The sequence below is a fragment of the Pristis pectinata genome, chromosome 38 (genome assembly GCF_009764475.1).
Source record: "Pristis pectinata isolate sPriPec2 chromosome 38, sPriPec2.1.pri, whole genome shotgun sequence".
NCBI lineage: Eukaryota > Metazoa > Chordata > Chondrichthyes > Rhinopristiformes > Pristidae > Pristis > Pristis pectinata.
Genome location: NC_067441.1, coordinates 5,103,009 through 5,116,026, shown reverse-complemented (window position 1 = coordinate 5,116,026; position 13,018 = coordinate 5,103,009). Strand labels below are relative to the sequence as shown.

At 43.6% G+C, this 13,018-nt stretch overlaps 1 protein-coding gene across 5 annotated transcripts in view; it reads left to right on the top strand.

Annotated features, from left to right (window-relative positions):
- The window catches only part of LOC127587104 (spectrin beta chain, non-erythrocytic 1-like), a 261,405-nt gene that overhangs the window by 199,802 nt on the left and 48,585 nt on the right, over positions 1–13,018 (top strand). For all 5 annotated transcript variants that reach the window (XM_052045324.1, XM_052045327.1, XM_052045323.1 and 2 more), the window contains 5 exons: positions 687–989; positions 3,437–3,590; positions 5,594–6,464; positions 8,818–8,955; positions 11,674–12,430. In XM_052045324.1, coding sequence (XP_051901284.1) covers positions 687–989; positions 3,437–3,590; positions 5,594–6,464; positions 8,818–8,955; positions 11,674–12,430 — 2,223 coding nt within the window. The remainder of the gene's footprint in view (positions 1–686; positions 990–3,436; positions 3,591–5,593; positions 6,465–8,817; positions 8,956–11,673; positions 12,431–13,018) is intronic.

Here is a 13,018-nt window from a genome sequence, read left to right as displayed (position 1 = left end):
AGCTTTTCTGGCAGTCAGATAATAAGTCATTCCACTCATACTTCACCCTTTGTTTAATCTTCCCCCTCTTCTCTCCCTTATCCTTATTCTCTATTAATTTTTCTGATTGGCTGCACCCAGATTGATCAAACTGCAGATGCTGGAATCTTGCAATCTGAAACAAAAACAGAAATGCTAGAAGAATCGGCCATTCAAGTAGCATCTGTGGAAAGAGAAACCAGTTAATATTTTGGTTCAGGGACCCTTCCTCGGAACTTTTGGGGGGGAGAAAGGAGTGTCATTTTTTCAAAGCAAAGATGGGGAAAGGAATGAGGTACGAGACAAAAGACTACATGGAGATGGGTTAAAACAGATTAGGTGATAACGAGCGTGAGTACTGACCGTTCATGAGACATTTTAAAGAAACGGGCTGAGAAAGGGTAATGGGAAAAAAATGAGAGAGCAGCTTACCTATAGTTGGAAAATTCAGTGTTCATTCCAGAAGACTGCAGATTGTTTAGATGGAAGATAAGTTGTCCTTCTAATTTATGTTGGACCGCACTATCGCAGTGGAGGGGGCCACAGGCAGACAAGTCAAAATAAGAGTGGGATTGAGAACTGAAGTCTGAATCGGAAACTCACAGGCCTAATGCGTGCGTCTAATTCCCAGGGTTTCTTTCTCTAACTGAACCTCTTAATCGTTCCAGGATAATTTTGGACTGGATCTGGCAGCAGTGGAAGCTGCTACAAGGAAGCACGAGGCCATTGAGACAGACATCAATGCGTACAATGAGCGCGTGCAGGCAGTGGTGGCTGTGGCTAAGGAACTGCAGGCTGAGCATTACTATGACATCAAGCGCATCACCGTCAGGAAGGACAATGTCATTCGGCTATGGGACTACCTGCGCGAACTGCTGCAAGCACGCCGCGAGCGTCTTGTCAAGAACCTTGAGTTGCAGAAGATGTTCCAGGAGATGCTGCACATCGTGGACTGGATGGAAGACATGAAGGTTTGTAGTGGCATTACAGCAGCTTCCATCCCCTACCACCCATCCCTCAGGTCTTACTGAGCATTCACATACAAGAAATTATGCATTCAATTCTGTTCGCCTCGTTACAGGTAGGATGTGGATGATGAAGCTTTGGAGAGGGCGCAGAAGAGGCTTACCAGGATGCTGCCTGGATTAGAGGGCATTTGCTGTAAGGAGAGGTTGGGCAAATTAGGGTTGGTTTCTCTGGAGCGGCGGAGGCTGAGGGGAGTTTATAAGATTATGAGAAGCATAGATAGAGTAGACAGCCGGTATCTTTTTCCCAGGGTCGAAAGTTCAAAGAAGATGCGTAGGTCAAGTTTTATACACAGAGTGGCGGGTGTTTGCAATGCATTGCTAGGGGTGGTGGTGGAGGCAGATATGATAGGGCCGTTTAAGAGGCTCTTAGACACATAAATGTGCAGGGAATGGAAGAATATGGACATTGTGTAGGCAGAAGGGATTAGTTTAGTTAGGCATTTAATTACCAGTTTAATTAGTTCAGCACAACATTGTGGGCCGAAGGGCCTGTATGAGAACACCTGTATGGGATGTTAAACTGAGAGACCTTTGCTGTCTTGAGCTTGGAAGACAGAGCTGTTCTTGATAAAATGTACCAAATTCTTATGAATTTGACAGGGTAGATGCAGGGAGAATGTTTCCCCTGGCTGGAGTGAATACAACTAGGGATCACAAGGTCGTGGTAAGGGCTTGGTCATTCAGGAGAGAGATGAGGAGAAATTTTTTCACCCAGGGGGTAGTGAATTTTCAAAATTCTTTACCGAAGAGACTAATGGAGGCCGTCTCTGAGCACATTCACAACAGAGATCAGTAGATTTTTAGATACAAAGTGAATCAAGGGATATGGAGTTAGTGCAGGGAAGTGCTGCCAGGTTAAAAATCAGCCTTGAAAATATTGAAAATTGGAGCAGGCACAAGTTGGCTGAATGGCCTGTTCCTGCTTGCATTTCTTGTTTTAATAGGGAAGGGAGACTGTCAGAAGGGAGATGTGAAGGACCAGGTGAGAATGGAGCAGGGGTAAAAACAGCTTTTAAGAGAGGAAGGGCAAAGTATTAATGACGTGCAACAATTTAGATCCCAAAGAGCATGGGCACAGAGACTGAAGAAAAGAAGGACGTCCTTTAATTTGCTCAGTGCCTTTCATGTTAGTTTCAAAAACAGTTTAAAATCATTGAGTTGCAGTTGTTGTAGCAAATACGCCAGGTGTTTTGCTCACAGGTGCGCTTAGATAATGACTGGACAATCTCTTTCAGTGGTGTTGAGTGAGGGATGTATTGGCCAGGACATCAGTGAAAGCTTCTGCATTTGTCCTTGAACTAGTCCCATGGACTCTTTTGCCTCCATCTGAGTGAGTAGACAGGTTCTTCAGTTTAACATCTCATCAGAGAAGCAGCATCTCTGACTGTACCGTACTCCCTCAGATCTGCACTATAGTCTTTGCGCTCAAGGTTTTGGAGTGGGAGTACAGCCCAGGAATAGGCCCTTCTGCCCATGATGTCGTGCCAAACTAATTAAACCAGTAATTAAACACCTAACTAAACTAATTCCTTCTGCAGACACAATGTCCATATCCCTCCCTTCTCGGCACATTCATGTGCCTATCTAAGAACCTCTTAAAAACCTCTATTGCATTTGGCTTCAGTACTGCCCCTGGCAGCGCATTCCAGGCACCGAACTACTCTGTGTAAAAAAAAACAAAGTGCCCCGCACATCTCCTTTGAACTTAACCCCTTTCACCTTAAATGTAAACCTTCTAGTATTAGACATTTTGACCGTGGGGAAGAGGTACCGACTGACCACTCTATCTATGCCTCTCATAATCTTATAACCTTCTATCAGGTCTCCCCTCACTCTCCACTGCTCCAGAGAAGACAACGCAATTTTGTACAACCTCTATTTATAGCACATGCCCTCTAATCCAGACAGCATCCTGCTAAACTTCCTCTGTACCCTCTCCAAAACCTCCACATCCTTCCTATTTAAAAAACTATTTCAACATTGATGATCATGAAATTACCAAACTATTATTAAAAACTCATCTGCTTTATGGATTCCCTTCTCATCTGTTGTCTTCATCCACTTTGGCTCTTAACCACTTTCTGAAACTGCATAACATGTCGGACAGTTCAGGTAAATTAGGATGGACAATAAATGCTGGCTTTGCCAGTGACATCCACATCCTGTGAGCTGATAAATAAATATATGAATTCTTTCCATCCACAGCACTGAGTTTGGCAATTTTATAAACATGGCACTTCATCTAATATATGGGTATCAATGCACTAAGTCAATACACTGACAACGCTGCTGTGTATTGGTGCACTGAGGTGATGCTATTGCTATTAAATGTGATTGGAAATGAACCCAGCTGCAGGCTGTCAGAATGAACGGCAATAATTCTTTTTCAGAGTCGCCTGCAGTCACAAGACTATGGCAAACACCTGCATGGTGTTGAAGACCTGCTTCAGACTCACACGCTGGTGGAGGCAGATATTGCAGTCCAGGCAGAACGAGTTAAAACAGTTAACGCTGGTGCTCAGAAGTTTACTACCAGTGAGGAAGGTATGAACAGTCCTTGCTTCAGTGTTTCATACTCCTACAACTATTGTCATGTTTTGCTTGGTGTGTTATAGAATGTGACATTTGGGGGTCTCCTTTCAGTTTCCCTCATCTTTGTACTCTTCTAGTTATCTGTGCATTGGCTACCCAACTAATCAAGTTGATCAAGCTGGAATTTCTCTTCATCTCCTCCAAAAGTGATTGGTTTTAAATGTACCCAAGGGAAATGGCATGCCAAATCCACTGAAGTCCATGCTGTTGGATAGGGTTATCCCAGAATTTTGACCCAGTCAAGATGAAGAAATGCCAATATATTTCCCAGGTCAGGCTGATGTGTGAAATGGTGCATCCGGTTAAGAGCCAGAGTCATGTAACAGCAAATGAAAGGCTTCCTTTTAAAATAGAGCTATTTAAGTGAACAAGTGGGCCTGTAGTTTTACTTCTGTTCCTGCAGAGTCATGCCTGGCTGTGGCCCAAAGTTCCCTAATTGAAATAAACTGCTCACTGCATGTGGAACACACAGTCACAGCCATGCACTCCAAGTGTAACTTGGAACTGAGGTCTGTATTATAACATTAGTAAGTACTGTTGGCTTATTGATGGCATTGCAGCTGTATAAGCCATTGCATACCTGTAATAGTCAGATGCGGCAGTCTGAAAGGCAAGTCCCTGTATCGACACTTCCCATTTTGGTGCCAAACTAATTAAACAAGTAATCAAATGCCCAACCAAACTAATTCCTTCTGCCTACACAATACCCATATCTCCATTTCCTGCATATGCATGTGCCTATCGAAGAGCCTCTTGAACACCTCTATCCTATTTGCCTCCACCACCACCCCTGGCAGTGTATTCCAGGCACCCACCACTCTGTGTAAAAAAAAAACTTGCCCTACACATCTCCTTTGAACTTTCACCTTTAAATGCATGCCCTCTGGTATTAGACATGTCAACCCTTGGGGAAAAAAATACCATTTGTTTATCTATGCTTCTCATAATCTTATAAACCTCTATCAGATCTCCATTCAGCCTCCGCTGCTCCAGAGAAAACAACTCAAGTTTCTCCAACCTGTCCTTATAGTGCATGCCCTCTAATCCAGGCAGCATCCTGGTGAACCTCTCCAAAGCCTCCATATCCTTCCTCTAATGGTGCAACCGGAATTGAATGCAATACTCTAGATGTGGCCTAACTAGAGTTTTATAAAGCTGCAACATAACTTCCTGACTCTTGAACTCAGTTCCTCGACTAATAAAGGCAAGGATGCTATATGCCTTCTTTACCACCCTATCAACCTGTGTAGCCACTTTCATTTTTTGCCTTAATTGCTTTGCCCTCACAAACAATGGCCAAAGCGTGTAAAGCTGGTGTGCAGATGGGAAACTATACTTCATACGTGCAAGAGCTTTTGTTGGGTGCTGCAACAAAAAAATCTTTACAGTCTGAATTTTACTGATCATAAAACCTCCGCTACAGGAGATGTGGTGATGATATTGTGTTGTATCTTCAATACACTACACTTTGACAAGTTTCATTATTATACCTTTCTCTGCTGTTATCACAGAAGAGCTTTCCATCTTAATATTCTCTGCAACCAATGATATACCCATAAGGTGAATTAGGAGGAAACCTCATGATCAGAGAGGTGAACTGTTGTCCATATCTCATCTAATAGCCAGCATTATCTGCCTATGTGGTAGAGTGCTCTTCCCCATGAGCTTGAGCTGAGAGTAAGGGGACATGTGATTGTTCCGGTGTAGCAAAAGCTGGCACTGCCACAAGCTCTGATTCAGGCAACTAATAGCAACCTCGCAAGTTAAGTGTGGAAAAATGCAGTTTGCTGTGTGTACTGCTCTGCACCAGCTCCCTTTTTCCACTGATAAGGAGGCAGTGCAAGGCAATTGTTGCGTTGTGCATGTTCTCTTAAAAACTGGATATCCACATATTGTTAATTGACATTGAATGAGCAGCAATTAAGAATAATAAACCCTGCTTATTTTCCCACTAGGTTACAAGCCCTGTGACCCTCAGATTGTCTGTGACCGCATCACACACTTGGAGCTTTGCTATCAGGAGCTATGTAAGCTGGCGGCTGAACGTCGTGCAAAGCTTGAGGAGTCCCGCCGCCTCTGGAAGTTCTTTTGGGAAATGGGTGAAGAAGAGTCCTGGATCCGGGAGAAAGAGCAGATCATGTCATCGGAAGACTATGGCAAGGACCTGACCAATGTTATGCTGCTGATCAGCAAGCACAACTCGTTCAAGGACGAGATGAGTGGGCGCAGCGGTCCCCTCCAGCAGACAATAAGGGAAGGGGAGGGCTTGATTGAAGAAGGACACTTTGGAGCCAATGAAGTCAGAGAAAAAATCAAAGACATTCAAGGGCTGTGGGCACATTTGGAAGAATTGGCAGCTCTCCGGGAGCAGAGACTGAATGAGATCTCTAACCTGTACCAATTCCAAGCTGACGCCAATGACATTGAGGCTTGGATTCTAGATACACTGCGCATTGCGTCCAGTACAGATGTTGGACACGATGAGTATTCCACACAGACACTGGCCAAAAAGCACAAGGATGTGGAAGAGGAGATTCACAACCACAGGCCCACTATTGATGCCTTACACGAACAGGCTCGAAGCCTGCCAGATGATTTTGCCCACTCTCCTGAGGTGGATGGCAGGCTGCCAGCCATTGAACAGAGGTATGAGGAGCTGGTCGCTTTGGCACAGCAACGGAGACAGACGCTGCAGGATGCCTTGGCACTTTACAAGATGTTCAGTGAGGCAGATGCCTGTACACTTTGGATCGATGAGAAGGAACAGTGGCTGAACTGCATGGAGATTCCTGAGAAACTTGAGGATTTGGAAGTGGTTCAGCACAGGTATGATAGCCAAAGTGAAGTTACTTTTAAAACAAAATTAATATATTTGGTAAACTTGGAGTGCTTCTATCTTTTATGAAATATATGTATCGCTGATTGGCCAACATTTGCAGGTCACCCCTAATTGCCCTTGAGAAGGTGCTGAAGGATCATGCTTTTGGATTTCTGTGGTTTTTCTGGTGAAGGCGTTATCACAGTACTGTTAGGCAGGGAGTTCCAGGAATTAGAGCTATCAATAGTGGAGGAACAGCAGCTTATTTCCAAGTCAGGATGGTGTGTGATTTAGAGGTGGTGGTGTTTCCATGTCCTTCACACCAGTAGACCTTGTGGGTTTGGGCGGTGCTGTCAAAGCAGCCTTCTTGAGTAACTGCATTGCAATTTGTTGATGGTGCAAGCTGCAGTATGCCAATAATGAAAAGAATCAATGGTTAGATTGGAAAATAGGGTGAGGGTTGAATGAGCTGTTTCGACACCTGGATTGTGGCACAGACATAGAGTCATACGGAATGGAAAAAGGCCCTTTGGTCCAATTAGTCCATGTTGACCGTGAAGCACCATTTACCATCTCATTTTTTATTTCCCCACATTCCCATCAACTTCACTACATTTAAACTCACAGATACACTCGGGGCACTTACAGTGGACAATTAACCTTCCAATCTGCATGTTCTTGGCACACAGAAAGGAACCAGAGCACACAGAGGAAATTTGCACAGTCAGAGGGAGAATATGCACCAGAGATTGGGGTTGAACCCATATTGCTGAAGCTGTGAGGCTGGAGCTCTACCAGCTGTGCCACTCTGCCGCCCCTGCCAAGCTTCTTGAGTGCTGTTGTTAGTATTTAATCCTGCTCCCGACTGGTGCTTTGCAGATGGTAGAAAGGCTCTGAGGAGCCAGTTGAGTCACTCACCCCTGGATATCCAGTCTGTAATCTGCTCTTGTAGCCATAGTAATTAGGTGGCTGGTCTACTTAAGTTTCTGCAACAATAATGGCACCCAGGATGTTAATGATGAATGTTAACAGTACTTGTTCCAACCTCTCTTGTGTATTCTAGTTGTAACTTTTCCTCTTCTGTAAAGTGCAATCTTGTATTTTGTGCTTGTTCGATCAATCATAGTAGGCAGTGGCCATTCGCCAGCTGTTCATTTCTGAACCAGCTCTTTTCTACGCTAAATCTATTCCCATTTCCCTGCTCTCCCCTGCTGCCTCATTAAATGACAGAAGGGTATTCAGTGCTCCAGCTACCCTCTGAACAAAGATTTATTTTAACCTCAGTGACAACTACAAATTGAAATTTTAAACTCCTCAATTACCTTGCCCCATTTACTTCAGCAGAATCCTTTAGTAGTTTCTAAAGTTTCCTTTGAATCCCATCTTCTGTACTCCACCAGAAATCATCCCTGGTGCACTTAGAAGATTTAAGGCATGACTTTTACTGGAGGAAAGAATACAATAAAGGGAGTTAATACCAGATTTGAAAATGAGAAAAGGTGTTTGAAGAAGTTTATGCAGCAAAATCCTAGTACTTCCTCCTTAACCAACACCACAGCAAACACAAAGTTAAATTTGGATATCTTGATTTGCCCAAATTGATTATTTTGTTTGTCCTCAAAGTAGCACTGCATTTGAAATAGTTTTGATGCCATCAGCATAATTTAAGATACTGTCCCATTCCTTGTTCTTTCCTAAAGCTTTCTCCTGCTAGAACCACATTTATTGGTCATCCCTAATTCCCCTAAACTGAGTGGTTTGCTTGACCATTTTGTGGGGGCAGTTAAGAATAGATCATGTTGCTGTGGAAGCAATACATCAGGACAGGTTAGACGGCCTCCAGAACCACAGCAGTTTTCTTTCCCTGACGAACATAACTGGACTGTTAAGAGAGCTTACTAGTTTTATGGGCACCATTGCTGGTACTAGATTTATTCAATTAATTGAATTTAAATTCCCAGTTTCCATGGTGCAATTTGAGCTTAAATTTCCAGATCAGTATTCCACGCCTCTGAACATTAGTCCAGGAGCTTAACTTGTACGCTACTGTGTTGACTAGGATTCTTTGAATAAATCAGTGTCTCGCAGAGGACAAAAAAAGGTGTAAACAGACCAGAGGAGGGCTAACCCACCTACCTTTGGCATTTAACAGTTTGCAAAATATTTCTTAAAATTTACCTTGTTGATGAAACTTTTGGTTACTTGTCTAAATATCATCTTAAATAGATCTGTCAAATTTTGTTTAATGCTGCTCCTGGGTAGATTTACCATACTAAAGACAATGTATAAACGCATTATCGTAAGAACTGATGTTGAATAAAATTACGGAATTTGTATTCATTGTTTAAATTTTGGTTTCAGGTTTGAAACACTTGAGCCAGAGATGAACAGCCAAGCTTCCCGGATCTCAGCTGTCAATCAGGTTGCCAGTCAGTTGCTAAGCACTGAACACCGCAACAAGGATGAGGTCACTGGCATGAGAGACCAGCTGAACAGCAGGTGAGCCCATTACAAGAGCAAAGAGACTCCTTGCATTGTTAGTGTGCAAACAAAGTCAGCAAAGCACTTGCTGGAATCAAAGACAGAACTGTTTTGTGTGGTCTCACCCAAACTACCGGTCAATTTTGATGGTAAAATTTATGGCACGATGTGTCAGTGTCAGCAGAAGAAAAACTATTTAGACCATTCCCACATCCCCAAATAAATGAATATAAATTTGTTGGTGACTGTTTCTGTGCCACTGCTCTTGTTATTTTTCTTCCATTTCCATATTTTATTCACTCATTTATATAAGAAACAGGAGCAGATGTAGCCCAAGCATCCCCTTGAGCCTGCTTTGCCAACCAGAAGGCTCATTGCAGATCAATTCTGGGCCTCAACACCACTTCCTTGCTCTTTCACCATAACCCTAGACTCCTTTGTAGATGAAATGTCTGTCAGTCTCTGCCTTGAATGTATTCAGTGACTCCGCCTCCACAGCTCCCTGAGGGAGAGAATTCTAAAGATACGTGACCCTCAGAAGAAATTCCTTCTCACCTCCGTCTTAATTGGCCAACCCTTTATTCTGAAGTTGTGCTTCCTATTCCAGATTACCTTACTATGGGAAACATTGTCTGGACATCCACCCTATCAATCGCTCTCATTCATTTCAGTCAGATCACCTCTGATTGTTCTGTACTCTGTTGAGTGATGGGCCCAACCTGCTCAACCTTTCTTCATTTGTCAACCCCTTCAACTCATTTAATCTAGTGAACCTGCTCTGCACCACCTCTAATGCAAGCACATCCTTCCTTAAACGTGGAGACCAAGACTACGTGCAGTACTCCATGTGTGGTCTCACCAGTGCCCTGGAAAGATGCATCCAAATAACCCTATATTTATAATCATTACTCCTTGTAATAAAGACCAACATTCCATTAGCCTTATTAATTATTTGCTGTACGTGCGTGCTATCTTTTTATGGTTCACACTAGGTATCCACCTTTAATCCCTTTGTACAACAGCATTTTGTACTCTCACTCTGTTTAAATATCTTGTTTCTTTTCATTCTTCCTTCCAGAGTAGATAACCTCACATTTTTCCACATTATACTCCATCTGCCAACTTCTTGCTCACTCACTTAACCTATCTACTTTCCTTTGCGGGCTGTTCGTGTCCTCACAACTTGCTAACTCAGATTTGGCTTCAGTGCGCTAAGTTCCTTCATCCAAGTCTCAATATAGATTGTAAATAGTTGAAGTCTCAGAACTGATCCTTGTGGCACAGCATTGGCTACTGACAGCTAATTCGAAGAAGACCATTTATCCTGACTCTTTGTTTTCCTTGTGTTAACCATTCCCCGATCTATGCCAATATATTATTCCCTCCACCCACCCCCACCCCCCCCCCCACCCACCCATCCCTTGTAATCTTATTTTCTGCAGTAACCCTTTATTTGGCACCTTATCATATCGTTTGGAAAACCAATATACAACATTTACTGGTACCCCTATATTTACCCTGTTTGTTAACTTCACCTTTTTGTACCCCTAATGCTTGGAAATCAGTTCACTCAATATCACAGACATTCACTTTGTTCTTTCTCTTCATGTGAAGGCTTTTGATTTCTAATTCTGATGAAAGGTAAATGACCTAAAACCTTAACTTTGTTTCTCCACAGATGCTGCCTGGCATGCTGTGTGTTTCCAGAATAGCCTGTTTTTATCTATAATTTATTTCCTTGGGTTTGCTTATTAAAGACAGAAATTTTGAAATGTAGTGAAATATTTGAGAGAAATCTGCTTTTGCAATGTCATCGGACGTGTATTGATAATGGATGGGTTGTGGGGAGTCATAGAGTCTTACAGCACGGAAACAGACCCTTCGGCCCAACTGGTCCAAGCTGACCCAGGCACCCATCTAAACTGGCCCCTTTTACCTGAGAGTGTAACCCTATTCATGTGGAGTCACTGAGAGTCTGCCAGTATTTGTAAGGGCTGCTGGGAGTGCACCAGTGCTCACAGGAGATTTCTGATAGTGTGCCAAGATTACCGGAGGTCCTTGGAATTGTGTTAGTATTTACAAAAGATCTCTGGAACCATCAAAAGGGAGCCTGGGAATGTGAGATTATTCATAGGGGGGTCACCAGGGGAGTGTCAGGATTTACAGAGGGATTCTTTGAATTGTGTCAATATGTAAAGGGAAGTTCAGTGGAATTGTGCCAGTGTATGCAGGAGGTCTCTGTCAGTTTCAGTAGTTTTATAGGGACACCTAAGTGCGCTTGTTCTCCCAGGAGATTTCTGAGAGTCACAGTATTTACAGAGGCTCCCCAAGAGTCAGTACTTACATGAATCCTTGAGAAAGTGACAGTACTTACAGTAGGTCCCTGAGAATCTGTCATTAATTATACAGGTACTTAAGGGAGGTCATTATTTAAAGGAGTCCCAGGAGAGTATTAGTATTTACAGGGCCCGGGTATGTATCAGTATTCACAGGATGTACCTGGGAGTTTGTCTTACAATGGTTCCCTGTGTGAATATAAATTTTTGGAAATTCTTCTCCTGTGGGCGAGCTGCATATATTGGGGACCTGCAAGAATGCTTCTAGTTTTCTTTCCACTGACGTGCAATCCTCACTGGCTAGATTTCACTGAGAATGTACGTTTAGCTTTGGAGGACTGATGTTTAAGCCTGTCCCCAGTGAACAAACTCTGATCATTTTCTAATTTACTTGTTCCAGCTGGGATCAGTTCCGTGGCCTGGCGGATCAGAAGAAGGAAGCGCTCAGCTCGGCACTCAGCATTCAGAATTACCACCTGGAGTGCAATGAAACAAAGTCATGGATTAAAGAGAAGACCAAAGTCATTGAGTCAACCCAGAGTCTTGGAAATGACCTGGCTGGTGTGATGGCCCTTCAGCGCAAGCTGACTGGAATGGAGCGGGACTTGGAGGCCATCCAGGGTAAACTGGACGATCTGCAGAAAGAAGCCGAGAAGCTTGCCGCAGAACACCCGGAGCAGGCTCAAGCCATCTTAGCTCGACTTTCCGAGATCAGCGGTGTCTGGGAGGACCTTAAGGACACCATGAAGAGAAGGGAAGAATCGCTGGGGGAAGCCAGCAAATTGCAAGAGTTCCTGCGGGACCTAGACGACTTCCAGTCATGGCTGTCCCGGACACAGACAGCCATTGCCTCAGAAGACATGGCTACGAACTTGGCCGATGCTGAGAAGCTCCTCACTCAGCACGAGAACATCAAAAAAGAAATTGATAACTACAAAAATGACTACGAGAGGATGAGGAGTGTCGGGGAGGAGGTGACACAAGACCAGACCGATGCCCAATACATGTTCCTGCACCAACGGCTGCAAGCTCTTGACACAGGGTGGAACGAACTGAGCCAGATGTGGGAGAACAGGCATAACCTCCTGGCACAAGTATACGGTTATCAGATCTTCCTGCGCGATGTGAAGCAGGCAGAAGGGTTCCTTAATAACCAGGTATAATGGCACATGAATAGACTTCACAGCCACAATGCCAGGTCCTGTTAAATTTAGAAACACATTGAAAAAATGCATCTAATGTGCGTGAATTGGTAGCAGAGGATTAAGATAAAATTGTCAAATATCTGGGATAGGATGTTGGTGTATTGCAGCCAGGTAATTTAAAAAATATATTATTTATTACTTTATTGGGATGGTGATGCTACTGGCAAAGCCAACATTTATGCCCACCTATATTTGCCCATGATGAAGTGGTGGTGAGCTGCCTTCTTGAATCACTGTGCTCGTGGTGAGTCAACATTGTTGAGTGTGAACTAATGACTAAAAGGCAGTATTTATTTGCACGTCAAATGGTGTGCAACTTGGAGGGGAGCCTGCGGTTTCTGTTGTTCCCATACACCTGCTGCCCTTGTCCTCCTTGGTAAAAGAGGTTGCTGGTATCGGAGCAGTCAAGGCACTTAACAGCAGTTCATTTTGCAGATGTTGCACACTGCAGCCATTTTGTGTGCAGGTATGAGGTGAATGAAATGAATGATTAAATTGTTGGCTGGGATGCCCGTGAAGCAGGCTGATTCATCATAGATG